The sequence below is a fragment of the Triturus cristatus genome, chromosome 7, assembly GCF_964204655.1.
Source record: "Triturus cristatus chromosome 7, aTriCri1.1, whole genome shotgun sequence".
NCBI classification, from domain to species: domain Eukaryota; kingdom Metazoa; phylum Chordata; class Amphibia; order Caudata; family Salamandridae; genus Triturus; species Triturus cristatus.
The window spans coordinates 1,178,212,802-1,178,233,775 of NC_140590.1; the positions used below are offsets into that span (position 1 = coordinate 1,178,212,802).

Genomic DNA, 20,974 nt, shown 5'->3' on the forward strand with positions numbered 1-20,974 from the left:
CAAGGCCAAGGGCTCTGTGGTTGCAAGGTACCACAAAATACTAGCGATTGGAATAATTAAGTCACAACACAACTGCTGTTACTTTGCAAGGACTTCCAAGGGGACAAACCTTGTGACACAAATCCTAAAAGGCTTCTCCAGGGTCTTCTGGGTAGTAGTGCCTAAAAATAATAATTTAATGGAGATTTCTGGTGTCAACAAAAGGCTTGGAAAGATCAGCAACAAACAGCTTATAGAGATGAAACCACAGAAGCTAGGCATGGAAGTGGTGACAAGGGCATGCAGATGTCTGATGCACCACAGGGGGCACAGGTGGTACTCTAGAGTACGCAGAGGGATCACGCAACATGCCAGTGATAGCGAGGTCTAACACAAGAGTGGATGAGGGCTGTGGTGAATGCCGTGGGCTGCCTATGAGAATAATGCAGCATGTCCACTAAAAAGCTGACTAAGTGGGGGCCATTCAAGCCCAAAAATGAAGGGCATATCATCCTGGTGAGATGAACGACTGCAGACCAATACATGGTCATAAACAGGTCGGGGTCTGCAATCATAAGAGCATATTTCGGAATAAAATGAACCCAATTCTGTGAGAATGAGGTTTGCTACGGAAAGACTGGACACGTCACCAGTTGCCCTGTTCAGAACAGGGGGCTCCAGAGTAAAGTTTTGAAGGACAGAAAGTTATTCAAAAGGCTATTTTCTAGGTGGCTATGTATGAAACCCTGTCCTGGTTACGACTCAAATGTCAAGATGATTCAGGGATACAGTCTTGTAATAAATGCAGAACCCACAATTACAGTTGTAGCTAAGTAAAGGATCCCAAAAGGTAGACCAGTTAGTGGACAAACCCAGTGCTCTCACCAGTAGAAAAACAGAATGAAAAGACGGTAGGTGAAAATAAGTATTTGTTGTAGTATTGGAAAAGATTCCACAGGGTGTAAGAGGCAACACAGGCATGATTTAGGCAAGGAGGAGTGGCCTTGGCGAGGCCTGGCATTAGCCCAGATAGAAACCGTAGGTCAATGCTTCAAAGGGCACGGGGGAGTCAAAGTAAAACTCCAAGTGGTAGGTGTGATGTGTCTCCGGCAAAACTATAATGTTAATGTTTGATGTGCCCCTCTGGTAGGCTTACCAAAGGCAGTTTCTGCAGGAGTCGGACAAAAGATCTTAAATGTATGTAAAAGAAAAAAAAGTGACATTAGTCCTTAGTCTGGGGCATGGCAAGAAATGGTATTTTGATAGCCGGGGTTTTAAAAAAAGAGGGAATTTGACACCAATAAGCAAAGACAAAGATTGGTTTCTGGTCATTACACTGATAACATTCAAACAGAAACCATTGTGTGCAAATCTCCAGGATAGGCAGGGCAACCAATCTTGACTGAGCCTTTTAAGTGGTAGTTGCCAGGCAGAATGACGCAACGTGCAGATAAAAGAAACCATGACAGTCCTAGTTAATAAAATAAAAGAATTGCAATGGGAGGGAAACCACTGGCCATACTGCGTGTGAGGCTGTGTAATCAAACAGTACAATTTCGAATGGGTCCAGCCGCGGAGATGCCCCACCGCCGGAAAGGCGGGTCTTCAGTGCTCGGAACCACAAGCCTGTCATAGAATGAAGGGGACCTTTGTTGTTGGTATATATTGGCATCAGACACCGATTCCCGCACTACTTGCACCCACTTGGGATAATCATTTTCAAATATTGCACTTTGGCAGCCATTGTGAACACGGAGCCAGCGACACCCACAGGGGTGTACAGGGGACTACAAGTTCTGTGGCAGCAAATTATGGGACTACTGGGACCATCAGGCCCTGCGTGTCAACGCCCACTGGGGCGGGACTTGTGTAACTATTAAATCAGCAGTTCCCAATTGCTGTGTGTTTCCGTGCTTGAAGCCAGAGTGAAGCCAGTGATCAAGAGCGTCAAATCGCTCAAAACGCGTTTGGCATGCATATTTTAATCAAGGGAGCGAGGATGCTGTTTCTGCTGCCGCCGACGATGTTTGAGTCTGCACCCTTCATGTGAGGCATCTCCAGTGGGACAACCTTGTGTTTTGATATATATATATATATATATATATATATATATATATATATATATATAAATAATATCTTTATATTTGTTTTTTCGCAGTAACATGCTATTTATTACCAGTTTTTAAAATGGGGGAACAATGGCTAATCAGAGGTGAATCCCCAAGTGGGTACCGAAGCCCCTTCCCTTCTTGAACAACAGTAATACATAGCATATTACACTCCATATTCAATTCATACCTTGTTGTTTTTTCATCTGAATTTGCTTTGAGAAAAACTATATTTAACCAAAACCAGGATGCAAGGAGTTAACTTTATGCAGTGAGGTAAAATATCACTTAAAAGGCCTCCTATTAGCAGAATTAATTCATTGTGTAAAGTAATAGTACTAAGCAATCCGTGAGGCAGTTATCAGCTTTCTTCTCAAGTCAGATTTTCAGCACTGTGCTAATACCATGCAATTTGTAGTAATAAATGTGTAGACGTGCATTCATAAGTACAATTGTTCTGAATTAGACCTGGGCGGTCAATTCCGTTCCGCTCACGTAATTTGGGTAATTTCGCGTTCCGCGGAATTGCCAAAACTTTCGCGATCCGCGGCTTTGCGGATTTTTTTGCTTGTTCGCGCTATCAAAATGCGTGTTCGCAAGATATTTCCCCCCGAGCACGCAAACAACGTTCGCAAACAGGAAAAAAGCATCGCGAACGGGCGGAACAAGCAATTCCACGTGTTTGCGGAATTACCGCGTGCTCGCGGAGATTTTTTACCGTTTCACGCAGCTTTGCATAGCGCGACTACGCAAATTCCGCCCAATACCATCTAATTGGGCACATTTATTTTTACTTGCAATGCATAAACAAACACACACACCACACAAAATATACGTTAAGTGCAAAAATTCCATTCCCAGCTAATCACTCGGTAACTTTTCGCTTTCCCCTGTTGCAGTATTTTTACTCATCAGTATTTGGTCAATGAAACCAGACAGGTGTCACCTCTGAAACACCAGTAGCCAGAGCATGACTATGCCGAGTTGAAGAGCATATAAAGTGCTCCTTCTTTCATCCCACAGCACAGTCAGCTGCATCGACACTTCCAAACTCACCCCCTATATCATCCAGTCTAGGCATCGCTACTGCAAACACCTTTACCTGCCGTGAATATGTGGTACAAGTTGTTCAATTCACTCCTGGAACAGCAACTAGAATAGCAAGGTGCCCTTAACACCGTATGCCTGCTGCAGGGCGCTGTCTCCACTGTGTGCGCGTCCCTGTGATGTGCCTAGGTCTCCATGGCTAATTCCACTGGTGTCTGAGCTCACCGCAGGAAGGGCTCATTAGCCTTCATGCCCCTCATCGCAATTCAGGAATTAATTTGTTTCACAACAGTCTAGATAAAAACATTCCGCCAAAAATGAAACTGGTTCTGGTGGGCTAGTTTAGGAAAAACCTGTATAGGACTCTAACATACACCTCTGATAGTCGCCCCTAGCCAACCCCCCCCCCCCCACCCATGTCCCTCAACTGCTAGAGAACCAGACAATTTGAAAATAATAACAGTTTACGATAAAAGCAGTGCTTAATTTGTGAAAGAGCCAGGGAGCTTGTCAGGTGGCTACTGCAACTTGCACCACCAATTGCCCCCTTCAGCGCTGCCAAAGACAGTACCAACACAACTATTAACCATCAGACTACTCCAAGTGTGACATATCTGACCATTCCAGGCCACCAGTACTATAAGAATGGCTTGGGAGGCAGGTATTAGTCCTTTGAAGGTATATTGAATTAACAAACAACTGTTGTGCTCGTCTTTAAATTAGACAAACACCGCCACCATGTGGCAATTTATCATAAGAGCCGGTGTTGACAATTAAGTGCTGGTCACAGGAAACCACTGGCTCAAATTAAGCACTGGATAAAAGTGGGAGCCCTGCCCAGCTCCCAGAAACCTGAACCGCACTAGGAAGCGTGTCACCTCGAACCTATGGGACTAGCGTCTATCTGGGTGTGCAAGTAAATGTTGTCTGTCTCACACCAGTCTGGAGCACATTAATACAAAACTCTTCCTGCGACTGCTTTCATCAAGATTATCTGGTTAGAATGACATGAATCCCTACTCCTAGAAGCCAATGTTCTGCCAAGGACCACATGCTTGCTCAGGCCAGAGATCCTAAACATATCCTATAGAAGGACAAGCCACGGTGATGGGGTGAAACATATTGTCCTTGAAGAACGACTAAAAAAGTGCACAAGAGCAAACCTGCAGCAGTGACATGACAGGCTTCCTCAGCTGTAACAATGAAAGAACTTTTGTCTCCCATGGCAACCTGTTATGTGCCACAAACCCCCTCACTGTCTCAGTTCAACAATGCGCCTAAGTCAACATTGCCACAGGGTGGCCGCAATCGTGCGTGGAGACACACATAGCTCCTTCTTCAGATTTCTATTTCGCAAGAAGACGGTTCAACAATGTTGGCCTCAACAGAATTCTTGAATCCTTTTGGTAACTCCAGGTTCCTTTGACCTTAGAGACAAAGGATCCTGTTCAAAATGTGCTCCAGTTCAAGTGATCCATCAGTGGAAGATATTTTTTCTTCACCCTGAGCGGTGATTCACGAGACATTAAGCTTTATATTTTCCTATGTTGGCCAACCAATTAGCAGCCACCCAGCCAGAACTCCTAGACCCTTGGGATATCGAAAGAATTCGTCAGAAAGCTGCTTATTCAGCTATCATTGCATGTGTCCCGGACCATCTGAAAAAGGACCATGACTGGTGATGCCACTGAAATCCATGGAGTAGCCCTAACTGGCAACCGTGGGCCAGGGAAGCCCAAATGGCACCAGTGGACAGTCAAAAATACTGACTAGAGAGCCCTGTTCCACTACCATATCTGTCTTTCCCAGTAGGGGAAGCAAACTGATTTTCGTCCTCATTCCCCACACTGCTCAGCTTCCGCGAGTTCTAACGTTAAACTTAGGGCTAGCACAATTCATTCTGGTATTGTTTTTATATAGCATTTACTACCCCTGATGAGGCGTCACAACGCTTTTTTGCGAGTAGCATGCTACTCCGGAACCCAAAGAGGATTAGTGGTGAATTATATAGGGAATATGCCCACTGCATGCCAAAACGGGAATAATAGTAACCCAAATTAAACCCTCTGCAGAGCTATCAGAAAAGCAGTCTCACAGACTTACACTGCAGTGCATTTTAGCCCCAAAGAACAACAGAGTATTTCTTTCGGAGTCATAGCCCCATAAGGGAAAGTGTTTGGCACTTGGAGTTTTCACCTTTGTGGTCTGCTGCAATTGCTCAATTCCTGTAATGTTATATTTAAGAGATGAGCTCTTTCAAAGAAATACCCTTGCAGGACAATGATATCGAGATGATAAATATTTTGTTCAGTTGTACCCAAGAGCAAAAACCATAACCGTCGTCCACTTTAAGCCCCACCAGCTCGACCAGGCTGCAAATTGTAAGTTACGGAAAGTAAAGGGAGTCTAGGACATTCTTTGCAAGCAAGGGTATTTTTGGCAAACTGCGGAAAAACAATATTGTTAAACAGTGATCTTCTCCAGCACGCCAAGGGTCTTATGGCATGAAGAAAAGGCCCAACATCCCATCGTAAGTCTGGATATCACTGTGATCACAACAACCAGTCTATGATTGTTGGCCCATGTAAGCGTCCAAGGTACCAAGTTTCTCTTCTCAATGGACCCTGCTCTGCATCGTCAGTGTACAAAGGTTTTGTGGTGCTTTTGCCTTCTTAGCCGGCATGTAAATTAACCTAGAACTGTTGATCCATCAGACCAGTTGACTGGTAGCCGTAGGTTGACCTGTGCTCTGAAATCTAGGTAAATAGCAAAGCAGCAGTTGGGCAAGGCCAATGCACAACACGAGGTTTAACACTACTAGTCCACTCAATTCACCGCTGAGTTCTGGTTCTTCACTGCTAGCCTCTTAAAGTGGATTAATATCAATCAGCCACTCAAGGCGCTTAGTCAGAAAGGGGGCGTGACACACATCACCACTACCAAGACTACAGCCACACCAGCTCTCTTCACAAAATAGAAAGTAATGGGTGCAGTTGTTTGTAACCGCCTCACCTTATGCGATAAACTTAAACACAGACTGCTGTGCAACACCCAGTGGACTAACCCTCTTTGTGGATGAAGAAACCACCCTGTGCCCCTGGGAGACTTGCGTGACTTCAGAGAAACCATACACTGAAATTACGACAAGACTCGTGATTGAATTTTTGTTTTTTTCTTATTTAGCTCCACTCCCAGAGTGAGAATGTTTATCATGAGTCCAGAAGGAGGGTTGTCCTCTGCATCATCCAACAACAGCTAGTCCTCTGCCAGCTCCTCTCTTCACGACAGCCAGCCCTCCATCCGTTAGGCAGTCGGTAAAAGCCAGTCTTGCATCTGGCCCTCAGTCTGCCAAAGTCAACCTCATACGCTCTCAGTCATCATCTGAGCTGGATTCCTCTTCGGAGAGATCCGCCACAGGGAAACGCAAGATGGCAGCCACACCCGTCAACTGACTCAATTCTACAAGGGGCAGGAGAGAAAAAAAACATCATTATCATTTGTGTCCCCTATGACTCCTAGAATCCTAAACCACTCCACACATGCCTGTGAATGTCTACTTCCGGGGAAGGGGGGGGTGAAGAGTTGGCGCAGGGGCACTCGGACTGTAATAACAATGACCCCCATAGACATACAGCAATCATAGTAAGGCCTATCATGTGGTTCTGAAAAGACACAGTCTATTGTTTCGTCAAAGATAGAGGTACACCACTGTCTGTAAGAAATGTCGAGCAGGTGTATGAGGGTGCAGTGGGGAGCAAGGTGTAGTGGATGGGGGACATGGAACACATGGCAAAGTGAAGCCAGCCACAGGGGAAGTGAGTGCAGTGTTACATGAAGTGAGGTGCAATGAGTGAGGGTGTGAAGAGCACGGTATAGCTAGGTGTAGGATGAGGTGAGGGGGCAGGTGGAGGTAAGTGAGATGAGGCACCGGATGGTAAGGCAAAGTCGAGTGAAGCACTGGAGGACACGGCAGTTGAGGCACTGAGGAGGGGGGAGGCGAGTGCGTCACTGGGGGAGGGCAAATGAGGCACCGTGGGGAAGGTGAGTAAGGCAAGCACCATGGGGATATGAGTGAGGTGCAGGGGGGTGAGACAGGAAAGGCACTGGGAGAAAGAGAGCAGGCGGGTTAAACAGATAGGAAGCTGCTTTTCACAGACTGAGAACTCGACACCATTTGTTTCCTTCTGGGATGTTTTTCCTGGCGAGTCAGAACCTGCAGTTCCCACATCCAAAGGATGTGTGAGGTGAGAGGTGGCGAGGAGTGAAAAGAGGAAAGGGAAAGAGAGAGAAGCGAGAAAGGAGTGTTTCATTGTGTTAATTGTGAGAATCATCTTCAGTCCCTGCACTGTTCACAGATATTTTAATATCTGGATTGTTTCTAGCCACAGGAATCCCAACACACTGTAATCAGAAAGAATGTGAGGCAGCCTTATTTTCTACTGAATTTTCTTGGACACTAAGTAACAGGCCTTGCCCGCCAAAAGAGTAGCAACAGTAAAGAATGAACAGTCTGGAGTACTGCATAGTCTTATAGAAACTAGTAGATGTGTTATAGACTCCAGTGTTACCTTGCTCATTCTTTTTCATAAACTGAAGGGCTGTTGTGGGGTGTACTTAGGGTCTGGGTGTACAGGTAGTCTCGCACGGCTCATTCACCCCCGCAACCCACATATGACATACATCTAAAGCTCTGCGTTCAGCCTTCTTCACCCAGTGATCTATTTAAGTGTCATTCATATTTAGCATCTACCCAATACAGGCTTTCCAAAGACATACCTATGGGCTTTTCTAATGCGTAAGATCCCAGAATGTTTACAATGTATAACACTGTTGCTTTCCCTACGGGGAGGCTCAAATGGTACCAGAGTCTTTCTTCACAGCAGATGCGGGTACGTCCTTTTTGTTAACGGAACCTTAACATTAAGCTTGGCATGGAGGTGGGTAGGTCTGAAGTGATTGTGGAAAGGGCTGCACTCTCCAATTCGCTACTCTTGCTTTCAGTATCACCTCCATCTTTCCTGCACATTACTCTGTCCGAACATAAAGAGCCCACTTGCAAGCAATTTCCACAATTACTTTCTAGCCAGGTCGATTCACCAAAATGTTTTACATGATCCCTGACCAAGTGTTCCACAAGGACACGTATGTTATTTTACCCAGACCACGATGGAGCAGGTAAGGTTACTCTTCTGACTTCATGTCTCCTGACGAGGGGCCTGTCTGCCATCTCCTCTCACTATACGCAAGCAGATCTGGTTTGGTTGTCCCCCGCTCGTCCACTCCCATCCTGTCAGTACACTGGGAAGGAGGCATTTTGTTTAGAGAAGATATGGAATCTCTAGCGGTACCCCACTTGCTGCAGTTTGTAGGCATGTGGTTCCACTATTCTTGTTGGCCAAAGTTACTTGGCTGGACCCGTCTAAGAAAATCCTCGAACAAAAGGCTTCCTTCTGAAAAGGGTCTGTGCTAAACCTGTGCTTTGAATGGGGCATTATAAATCCTGTTAAGACTTTGGGAAATCACAGCTCTTAACCTCTGGGCAATGAAATTTCACCTGCAAGAGTCTGGGGGCAAATGGAATAGGCCTTCCAGCAAGAGAAGCAGATCAATGTGGTTAGTCAAGGACCACAGGTGCTAAACCTTGAGGGTCTAGACACCCTCATCTTTCATTGGCCTGGCTACATCTGAGAGGAGAAGATACTTCCTCGACTCGGCCTCAGTGCAGCATTGCTGCAGGATTACGGAGATTAATCCTGGCCCCTTTTCCAAAGATAAACTTTCATTCACAATTTTAACTTCAAAGGGTACCACAAGGGTGTCTGCAATTACGGCCTTCATTTAATAGGGGTTTGTGTTGTTACTGTGAATTGTGTTTGAGGTTCACTTAGCGCTTTGCGTTGACTATGGAAAATCCTGTTAGATGCATGGAATAGAAAGTGGCGGCGAACCGAGAGGAGTAGATGGAGAACTTAATAAACATGGTAAAGGAGAAAACTGTAGCAATGCAGAGGAAGGAAGGCGAGAAGAGTCAATGATGGACGAGCCAGGTAAATAAGGGACTGTCATGGACAAGAGAAGCTAAGAACAGATGAAAAGGGGATATGAAGTAGGAAGAGGTGAGGAATGAAGGAGCATGAAAGAAGTGGAGAGGGAGAGGTGAGGAAGATGAGAAATAATTAGAAGAGAAAACAAGCTGAATGAGTTAAGGCACGAGAGAAAAAGTGACAAGGAGAATAAGAAAGGAGAAAAAGTAAAAAAACATCACCACTAGGACAGACACAGCCACGCAAAAAGCACGAGGTACAAAAGAGATGCAAACAAAAGCCAGATGAGAGAGCAAAAGCAGCATAGAAGGGGGTCACATGGAGACGTACACCATTTCCCAGTAGAGGGGAGAGAAGAAGACGTACAAGAGAAGTGAGAAGGTGAGGCTAAGAGGAGAGGCACATAGTAGTGAGGAGGAGAGATGAAGGGTGGTGAGGCACAAGTAAGAGGTGGGGAAAAGCAGTGGAGAAAACTGAGGTGGAGGCGAGAAATGACGCACATTGAAATGGCAAAGAGGTGGTGTGCATAGAGGTGAGCAAGATAGGTGTAATGCAGAGAGATGTAATTATAAGATGAGATGTGCACACAGAGATATGACACTAATTCAAGATCACTAAGAAGACACAAGCTCACAAAAACAACTCTCCACAAGAGTGAAAGACACCCACTACCTTGACACCCCACACACATTCTCCTGAGTGACATATACAGCCTCCACAACAGGCATTTCTAGATATGTAGTCATTCAAAAGGCTTCGCTATTCGCCCACAACAACTCACCCTGTCCAGAAACACGAATGAGGGAAGGAATTCAAACAGAAGAGTGTTTCGATTATGTATTGAGGTCTTGGCCTTCCGCAGCTTTGACTAAACAATTAGAACAAACCTAACTACTAAACCACTCTGTCACTGTTCAATAAACAGCAAAACATACATAATGTACAGTCTCTTTTAAATTAATTCTACAAAACTATACGAGACAAGAGATTAAGCCAGATCAAAAATTTAACATAACACGCTTGGCCGTTTGAAGATTTCATGACAACCTTTAGGCTTCATGATTGCATTTACTCTCTTGGATGAAAAAGACTTGCATTTACCTAATACGTTATTTTTTGTTCTACGTCAGACCTGCAAATAATCGGTTTAAAATCCCTTTAACATTTAATAACATTCCAGCTATGATTCACACCAATTTTCGCTCTATGGGAAATATGCCCAGAGCTAAACTTTGAAGCTGTCACATATTCAGATTATATATGGGCATTCCTCATTACTGAAAGTTCTGATTCATTTAAAAATCACTAACTATGTCCTGTTACTGAGTCACCTTGAGCTAACCATTAATGGGAACAATATCCAAGCATGGAAAACAAAATATTTCAATTGAGTGATGGTTTCTGAAATTTTTCAAGCTGCCACAGATATAGATTTTTCGGTTTTCTCACTGATTTAAAGGTCAATATACATGTATGTTGGGTAGGGTTAATTTTCATTTTGGGGAATCTGATGGGTTGGAAAATAGGGAGAACTAAAATGCGAGAGAGGAACTCTGTTAACAAGGGAAGAAAGCTGAAAACAGTAAGTGAAAGAACGGGTTGGGACAGTAAACATATTTCTCGTACCCCAAAACACCCACCCCTATGTATACATACATTTTCATGGGCCAAATAAAGTTCAGAACTTTTTCTGGTAAAGTTTACTGCACATTCGTGAATTAGTGCCAACATTACCAGCAAAACAAAAATATGCTTTTCAAATGGACTAACAAATCTAAACATACCTAGAGTTGCTATCGCTGCATACACATATATTAAATGGCGGGTACAGTGTCATGGAGCTCTGTAGGTCAGAAAGAGGGAAACCGGTGATGAATGGAGAGAAGTACTGGGGTGAGAAACCTCTGGGTGAGATGGTTGAACTGTGAGGTTGGGAGAGGAGATCTGGCACCAGCAAGGAAGGGCTGGCATTAGGGGGGAGGACAGTGCCCTTAGGTCACAGGGAAAGATGTATCCATAGCAGGGGGAGGGGCCGCGCAGGCATAAAGGACGTAGAAGGTCTGAGTTGAAAGGAGATCAAACTATACTTACGTTCACCAGAAACGTGCAGACTGGAGAATATTCTGTGGAGAGAAAAAAAAAAAAGATGAAAAGTCATATAATTAAAAATAATTAAGGGGAGGGTGAGAAGTATTTGCTGATCCACAAAGTATGGCCCATGGGGGGAGATATATCAACAAGATAAATCTCTTGAAGGAATCTACACATTCAGGTATACCACACGCCGCTTCTTTCACAATCAAACACTCCTCAATGCCAGTCTTAAAAGGACCCAAAAGGCAATTATAAAAAATGAATTTAATGAAACATTCGATAAAAAACAATTGCTGTACAATTATATAAAATTCATATATTACAAAAAAGTTCTGGGCTTTTGATAAAAATATTGCACAAATATGCTATATCGAGAGACACAACAAGCAAGACATACACATTTGTCATTGAAAGTTTGTTAATTCGAAGGAATCAACAGGGCAATTTCTAGGCATTATTCCACTTATAATTAATTGTTCCTCAAATTAAACAAGAAAACAGGGGGGGGGGGCCTTCAACGCGTTTCGGTGGATTGACAGAGGAGAACCACCTTCTTCAGAGCAACAACAAATCTATCTTTCTAAGCGAATATTGGTGTTCGCCTATTATTAATTAAGGGGAGGCACACTGAGGACCGACAAAAGCTGGTTGTTGCAGATCGATCCTTAATTAAAAATGTTAAACTTTTTATCAATGTATTGCTCCCATAGTCGTTAGGGGCCTATATTTCTAGATGCCCATGCTGCTAAATATCACATGATTGTTATGTGAATATTACCTGGGCATACTACCCTTCGTTCCTGTACTAAAGAGTGTTGGTAGGTATGAATATTTCCTAACAATGATAAACCAATAGACTTTAGGTCCAAAATACCCAAGGTACCAACAACCACACCTATAGCATTTCCATTGATATTGGAGTTTTAAAATTGTATGCGATCAATCGTCCAACGTCATCCTTCAATTCTACATAGTGGGGAGGAACAACTGTTGGAAACCCCAAGCTCCCCACATCAAACAGAAGGAGAGTCGCTACCAGAAGGGGGCCTCTTCCACAGCCAGACCCATCCAGCCCATCAAGGAGACAGACATACCCATCCATGGAAGGAGATAACAGCCCAGATATCAGAGGACACCAAATATTGCAGCTCAAAAGAGAAAGCGAAAGAGAGAACCACCCCAACTCTCAGAATGGGACATCAATCCCAGATATTGAAGGCCGAAGAAGCTCCAGTCCTGCAAGTCTTCTCTTTCAGCCTTGGCCAGTTCTCAGCTAGGAGAAGCGGGTACATTTAGAAACTGGCAGCAATGTAATCCCTCCACATTTACGCGAGTGTCCCTCTTCCCCAGGCCCATACTCTCTACTCCATACCCTCTTTCTTTCATTTAAACCCCCCAATCTATTATTTGCCCTCATCTACCCTAGTCTGACTTCACCACCCTACACTCTGCGCCAGTTCCTTCGCTTCTCGATTAATCATCTTCCCAAGCCCTTCTTCGAGCCCCCTTTTATACTCTCCACCAGTACCCTCCATGTATACCGACCTCAAGCTACTCGTCCTATTCCACTAGCCTCTCTGTCCCAAACCTCTCATGGTACCTTATCGTTTCCCTCTCTCCCCAGAAGTCCTCTACCTTTTCATTTCCCAAGTTCACGTTTGCCGAGTGAGTCACCTACACCTCCCTCTCACCTACCCCTTTGTTTCCTTATACCTTAGTTCGCATCTCATTAGTTTAATTCTTCTCAAAGCTCCCTTCTCTCTTTGGACCTCATCTCTCCCAGAGCCTTCCTCTTTCTCTATCCAGGTTATCCCTCGTTCCCAGTCCTGTTGCCGATACTTCATCTTCCTTTGTATCATCCTTTCCGTCACCATAAATTACTATGTCCAATTCCCCCAAACAAGTATTTCGTGCTTTCCACCCTGCTCCAGCTTTCCCTATCTCCCCATGTTCCCATTTGCCCGTTTTCTTAGATCTCCTGGTTACCCTGTCTCTCCCACAGAGTTTTCTTCCTCATCAATACTCTTTTTTAAGACACCATTTATGCTCAGTCCATCTTCCTCCTCTTTTCTCCCGGTGCACTCTCCCTCTTTCGTTCTTTTTCTCCTTCCCAGAGCCAACTACCTCCATCTTTTTTACCTCAGTATCTGCTCTCTCAAGACCCCTCCCATTTCTCTCACCACCTCCCCTTCCACAGCCATTCTCCTCAAAGCTACCTTCTCCCTTTCCGTTTCCCTCATCCCAGTCTCTCTTCTCTTCAACCACCTTCTTAGGCAGTTCTCCTTACCCTCCACCACCCTTGTCTCATCCTCTGTCTCCCCATCTAATCCACGCTCCCTCTCTTCCCCTCCCACACACTCCTAATCACCCCACTCAACCACACCACAAAACCCTTTCAACTACAGATACAACCCCTCATTTATAGCGTTCACATTCTCCCGTTCCACGTACTCCATCTCTATACCCCCACTGCACCCTGTATTCTGCTGTCTGCATGCTTGTCTTACCGTACTGTACCAGCATTTTCCCGCACACTGTCCACCAGGCGTACATAACGAGCTCTGGATGCGACGTCTTGGTGTCTGAGGAAAGAACAAAGGTGAGCGGATGGTCAGCTTCTAACAACATAGAGGAGGGTGTCTAAGAGCCTGGCTAGGCTAGAAGAAAGAAACCGATAAATCCAACACTTATATTCAAGTCTTGCTCCTGCAGGGCATCCGGCCTCCTTTGGGAACAAGTTGATTGCATAACAAATCAATGCCAAGAACAGGGGCTGGTGTGAATAAAGACGGGCCAGAGTCATAAGGTAAATTAGTGCAATCCACTACTGGAGACCAGTGGTGGAATAGTGGGTAAGGGCAATAGGACACAGGCGAATTGCAAGAGAGCACAGGGAACAGCTGAAACAACACTGTCAGACAGAAAGGCAAGGGGATGGACAGTGGGTGTCAGAGGATGTACGCTATGGGAAAGCATTGAGGTAGAAAGAGGACACAGGAAATGGAAACAATCCACAGAATAGTGAGGTAGTGAAGGATCTGTGGTTAGATAGAGTGGCCACTCTAAAGAGTGTTACCAACTTGTTCTTCTGTGGGATAATTTAAACCACAAACTCCTTACCTTGTGCATTGATACCAAAGCAGTACCTCCCAAGTAGAATTGCACAGACCAAAATATCCTTCAGGACCGAACAGACAAAATGCCCCTCCCACCAAACCTGGTTATCTATACAGTAAAGCCCCGTGAACGTGTGCACTGGTGCCCATGTCATGGCCTGACAGATGTCCAGAACCAGCACTTTTTGTACCAAAGCAGTGGTAGCAGCCATGGCTTTGATCAAATAAGCTCTAAACACCTCTGGAGGCTGCTTCTAGGCCAGCGCGTAGCAGAGCTATCCAACTAGGCAAGGCGATTTTCTGAAGCGCTTTACCTTTCTTTGCCCCAGACAATCCCACAAACAACTGATCGTCCTCTTGATGCCCCTTGGTACAATCGATGTAAAAGCTCAAGGCTTTATGGGATCCAAATGATGGAGTCTCCCCTCCTCTTTCTGGGGTGAGGAGGAGCAAATAATGCGAGAAGAGCAATAGATTGTTTGAAATGAAAGGTCATCCCAACCTTTGAGAGGAAACCCATCCTGGTCTGCAACAATAATTTATCTGGAAAAAATGAGGTGGAGGTAAGTTGAATAGACAGAGCGTGCAGCTCACTAAGGTGACGAGCTGAAGTTATTGCAATAATAAAGACTGTCTTGAGTGCTAGAAGATGGAAAGGACTGCTGTGCATTGGCTTAAATAAGCTGCACATCTGAAAAGTGAGGACCAAATTAAGATCCCATTGTAGCATCACAAAGTACTTTTTTTTTTTTTTTTAAACTTTATTTATTGAATTTTGCATCAAAACAATACAATCACACAGTTATCATAATCAAACTTCAGTGGCATTTCAAGGTCTGAATCATTACAGCAGTATTTCCAATGCATGTCCGGGGGGGGGCGAGAACAGCAAAACAGACATTATCATGAGTCTTAGCGCAGGGACCGTGGGCAGGAACAGCCGGCAACAGAGCCACACACAAGTCAAGCGAACAGTGTAGTCCTGAGGGGTTCTTTAGCGGACCTTCCCCATGCAGTATACCTTTCCCAGGGCATGACCGTAATCCTTAAGACACGTGTAACAGGTATGCAACCCGCTCATCCCGGCCTGGCAATCTTGGAAGAAAGGGCAGAGTGGCCACGCAGGGAGAGGAGAAAGCCCGGGGACAAATGAACAGAACTCCCGCCCCCACAGCACCGCAACAGCTCAACCGACCCCCCGCGTAAGTTGTGAATCATGAGCAGCAGAAGCAACGCCATCAAGGGCCGCGGGGGGGGCATCCCCGGTCAGGGCTTCCGGGTATTGCAGTAGGTAACATTGTAGTGGGCCCCAGATATCGGCGGGGCGGGATCGAGCCGGGAGCAGGTCGGAGTATGCCAGTATCTGTTCTTGGCAGTAGACAAGGTCTTTAAGCCATTCCTTAAATTTCGGAGCTCTCCCCCGCCCCCAACGGCACGCTATCCGTCGCTTCGCCAACAGCAGCGCCGCCGTGACAAACCTGCGGCTTGCCCGCGGAATGTGTTTGGTATACCCCAATAGGGCCTGCACCGGGTCGGGCTCAAGGAGTAGGTCCACCATCTGTGAGACAGCGGAGAACACTTGGGTCCAGTAGGTCTGAATTGCGGGGCAATCCCAGGACAAGTGCAGGAAGTCCGCATGTGGGGCATGACATCTCTCGCAATTATCCGAGTTTTGCAGTTTGAATTTGTGTTTGGTGACCGGTGTGCAGTACAGACGATTTAGGAACTTAAAGTGTATGATACGATGTCTGCTGCTCGCAGAAATTTGCTCTGTCTGTATGCAACAGTATGACCACCTGTCATCTCCCAGCTCTAGCCCCCAACTCCCGCTCCCATTCCCCACGAGCCCGTGAGGCGTCAAGTGCAGCGTCAGATCGAATTGTGTGGTATAGTATGGAGACCAGGTGGGAGGGCGAGGACGCCTGTAAGACTCTGTGCAATGGGTCAGTGATTTCGGGTTCCACCGGGAATGTCTGCAATATGGACCGCATGCCGTGCCTCAGTCTCACGTAGGTGAATAGCTCCAAGGGGGTAGGCGCGTACCCATCAAAGAAGTGTTCCCGATCTCGGAAGCGCCCAGCCGAGAATAGATCACCCCACCTGTGAATCCCCAATTTGCGGACCAAGTCTTGAAACAGTCGTTCCTGTAGAAGGGGCAGCTGCGGGTGGTAGGCAATGGGGAGAAGGGGCGAGTACAAGAACGGGCTCGCAACTCGCTTAGATATCTCCAGCCATGCCCGCACCGTTCCCTGCAATGCATTATAGTCCGAGGTATTATGAGGGAGAGTACTATGCAGCAGACCGTGCAGAGGCAGAGGAGCCGCCAGCCAGTCCTCCGCGGCGAGTTGGGGCATAAATGCAATGGGGTGGAACCAGTAATATGCATAGTGTGCTTGAGCGCAATAGTACTACAACTCCAGGTCCGGTATGTCCAAACCCCCCCCGGGAGTAGGGAGAGGTCATCACCTCCCACTTCAGCCGAGGTCTCTTCCCGCCCCAAACTAGCCGAATCAGTTCCGAGCGTAGTCGATTGAAAAAGTGCCGACCCGGAGGGAAGGGAATGTTCATAAACAGATACAAGAGTCGGGGGAGTACCACCATCTTAATCAAGGCAGCACGTCCTGCCATCGAGAGGGGGAGCGCTATCCAGCGGTCCACGCAGGAGGAGACCTGTGTCAACGCCGTACCATAGTTGGAGCGCATCAGTTCTTCCCTGTCACGAGATATCCTGATGCCTAGATATTTTACGTCAGACTCACACCATTCTATGGGATAGTCAAGTGAGAACCTCCGACATCCATCCGTCAAATGGAGGATCTGAGACTTGGCCCAATTGATTCGCACGCCTGACATTTCCCCGTACGTGATGAATTCCCTAAGTAGCGGGTTCAGGTTGTTTTGGGGGTCTCGCACATACAAAGTTATGTCATCTGCATAGAGCGACAGCAGAAGCTGCCTCTGCTCGCAGATCAGCGCCCGATGTTGATGACGCTGTCGCAACCGCGAAGCAAGGGGCTCTAACGCCAGTGCGAACAAGAGAGGGGATAAGGGGCACCCCTGCCTGGTCCCCCGGGCGATTCCAAAGGGCTCCGACGTCCTACCGTTGATCAATACCCTGGCACGGGGGCCACCGTAAAGGATAGCTATCCAGCCCAGAAAACTAGGGGGAAGCCCATACTAGTCAGCACCGCCACAAGGTAATCCCACTCCAGGGAGTCGAACGCTTTCGTCGCGTCCAAAAAGACGGCCGCCATCTGGAGGCTGGGGTCAACGTTCTGCAGAGTGGCGAATAGCGTGCGCAGGTTGTGCGACGTCGCCCTGCCCGGTATGAAACCAGACTGATCCGGGAGTACTAGCCCCTGCATAAGGAGCGACAGCCGGTTAGCCAGAGTTTTAGAGAGGATCTTTACGTCACAGTTAAGGAGGGACAGAGGCCGGTAGGAGTCAGGGGAGGCCGCTGGTTTACCCGGCTTCAAAAGGGAAGTAATCAATGCCTCTCTCATGGTAGGGGGGAGCTTTCCCAGCGTGTGGGCCTCCTCAAACACCTCTTTCAAGATCGGGGCAAGGATATCTATGTATGACTTATAAAACTCGATCGGGAGCCCGTCGAGGCCAGGGGCTTTCCCCGAGGCCATTTGCTTGATGGCCTCTCGAATTTCGTCAATCCCGAGCGGCGCCATGAGGAACTTCCTCTGCTTATCAGATAGCCATCCCAATGTGGTCTCCCCCAAATAGGGAGCCAGCTCCGGCGGTTCCGTGTGAGCGGAGGAGTACAGGTCAGTATAATGAGTAACGAATGTTTGCATGATAGACTGGGTGTCTCTGTGGAGCTCCCCCGACCCATCCTGAATCTCGAGGATTTGGTTGTTAAAGCGGGGCGGTCGGACTGCCCAAGCTAGGTATTTACCCGGGCGCTCCCCCTCCCCGTATCTACGAGCCTGAAAGTGTTTCCCCCTGAACCGGACCTCTCTGTCCGCTGTGTCTTTATATTCTGTCAGCAGTTCCCGAAAACGGGCCTGAGCCCCAGCATCAGTATGAAACGTGGGGGCATTCTCCAAGTCTTTCAGGTCAGTCTCGAGTTTACAAAGGGTGCTACGTAAAACCTTGAGGACCCCCACCCCCTTCGAGATGCATAGTCCTCTAATCGTGACTTTAAAGGCCTCCCACACTACGGCAACACTATCCACCGTGCCACCGTTGCGCTGGAAGAAGCTCTCAATTTCCTGCGCTATTTCGGATCTGAAGACGTCGTCCAGCAGGGCAGTGGGCTGCAATCTCCACGACATTGGGGACCCGGCGAGGTCAGTCATAATAAAGTTCAGCAGGACCGGGGCGTGATCGGAGTACGTGCGAGCGAGGTGTTTTACCCAGCCTATCGTGGGGGAAAGCCCCGGTGAAACCAGGATATAGTCCAGTCTCGCCCATGTGGAGTGCGCGGCAGTCCAGTGCGTGCCCTCCCTGGTCACCGGGTGCCTAGAGCGCCACGTGTCCAGTAGATGACGCTCAGTAAGAAGGTCATGCACATATGCCTGCGAGCGGGAGTAGTGGTGTGGGTTCGGCTTCGACCTATCACTCCCGGGGTCAACAGCTATGTTAAAGTCACCCCCCCACACTAGGTGGGTAGAACCGACACGCAGAATCTCTCCCCACAGCGCTTGAAGACAAGACGGATCATCAGTGTTAGGACCATAATAGCACGCCAAAGTGAGCGTATCCGTGCCCATGCGCCCCCAGACTATACAATACCTGCCCTCCCGATCTATACGCTCGCCCATGTGCACAAACGGGGTATGTTTCCTAATGAGGATGGCCACCCCACGTGAGTAGGTGGAGTAGGAGGAGAAGGTACGGTGCACCGCCCAGCGCGAGGCAAATAGCACCGGCCTGGAGGGATTTAGGTGTGTCTCCTGAAGAAAGGCCACTCCTACGTGATGCCTGTCCAGGTATGCTAGGACGTGCCTGCGTTTCCTGTGATCCCCCAAGCCCCTCACATTCCAGGATAGAAAGTTAAGCTGCCCAGTAGAGTCCCTATGTGTTTGCGGATCACTCATGGAAGACCAAAAGACTCACACCCAGCAATATAGTGCAAACGCCACCCCCCGACCCGTATGTAGAAGACCATGCCAACAGCGCCACATCCCATACAAACTTAACAAACATAGCAAATCCCCAACGCCCCCCCCCTCCCCCCTCCCACAGCAGCATCCCAAACATGCTATCTGGGCAGCCCCCCTCCCCCCCCCCCCCCAAACGAACTCCGTCCATAGCAAAGGCCACAGTGGAGCAACATGAAAACTTAAAGTCAATTGGGTAATACCCTTGGGAGGACAGTCTAGGTGAATACACATTAAACCCCTCGATCCAGGAGAGAGTTCCCCGCCCTTGGGCCGGGCCCTCCCCATGGTCAAAGAGGGTGCCCAGCGAGGCGATGATTGCCTGAGAGTCTAGTGCAAACAAAAGAGTTTCTACACCCCGCTAGCAGCCCCTCACAGTGGACAAAGCCGGATCCATGGGTCACTGTATCAAGTCCCATAATAGCAGATACTCGCACCACCTTACCAGCTGACAGGCCTCAGTCTCAGAATCGACAGGTCAACACTCCAGACCCATCAGTCAGATGCCGGCGGTGAGGTGCAGTCCTGATCACGTTTCTTGAGTCGTTTCAAAAACTCCTCCGCCTGTTGGGGTTTAGTGCAAAAGATTTGTTTCCCTTGATGCGTGATGCGCAGGCGGGCAGGGTAAAGAAGCGCATAGTCAACTTGTGCAGCGCGAAGTTTATGCTTGACCTGGACAAATTTCTTTCGCTCCTCCTGAACCACCGGGGTGAAGTCCGGAAAGATGGTGAAGGCATTGCCGTTTTTGGCTGCTATTACATGGAGGACTTTGTCCATGCGCGCCATAGCGGCGGACAGTTCCGTTGTGCGATCTTCGGTGTCCGAGATACGTCTCTCCGTTTCCGTGATGCGTTCGCCATGGCTGTCAACCTTATGTACAATCGAGTCCATGCGGGATTGCATGGAATCCATTTTGTCGACTATGGTCGCAAGACTTTGCCGCATGTCCAGCAAAATGGACTTGACATCATCCCCCGGCGGGGCCTCCACCGGCATCGACCCCGCCGCAGTAGCCTCCGGCTGCGGCCTGGTCTGCTTTTTGGACTCAAAAGTAAGGCGAGGCTGTCGGCTGTCCGGCTTCCCCATGGCGGCGCCACCAGGTCGCCCGCGGCGGGATCAGGGGGGACGCCCGGGTGGGCCCCGGGGGCAAGCGGCCAAGGAGGGGGGGAGCGGCAGCCTAGGGAAGAGGGAGATCGGCCAGATCGTGCAGCAGGTCACTGGATCAACCACCAGCACCTCGTGCAACCCCCTCCACCTGCCACGCAGGATCTCGCTGGGGACCAGCCGCCTCCCCCGGGGCCACCCGCGACCCCACAAGCACACCTCTCACCTCCACGGCCAGTAGCGACCCTCCGTGAGTGAACGGGATGATCTCCGCGCGGAGCGCCAGCAGAAGAGAGTCCGGCAGATGGGGGCAAAGAGGATCCCAGTCGGGGCCCCACACGCCGGCCTCGCGATCGTGAGCGCGCCAG

At 47.9% G+C, this 20,974-nt stretch overlaps 1 protein-coding gene across 1 annotated transcript in view; it reads right to left on the reverse strand.

The window, feature by feature from the left end:
* Window positions 1-6,290: 6,290 nt before the first annotated feature.
* The window catches only part of PELO (pelota mRNA surveillance and ribosome rescue factor), a 151,720-nt gene continuing 137,036 nt past the window's right edge, over window positions 6,291-20,974 (reverse strand). Inside the window, exons 11-13 of the mRNA XM_085618496.1 lie at window positions 13,780-13,854; window positions 11,270-11,301; window positions 6,291-6,593 (exon numbers count right to left, since the gene is read on the reverse strand). Of these exons, the coding sequence (XP_085474622.1) occupies window positions 6,505-6,593; window positions 11,270-11,301; window positions 13,780-13,854 (196 nt within the window). The 3' untranslated portion in view covers window positions 6,291-6,504. The remainder of the gene's footprint in view (window positions 6,594-11,269; window positions 11,302-13,779; window positions 13,855-20,974) is intronic.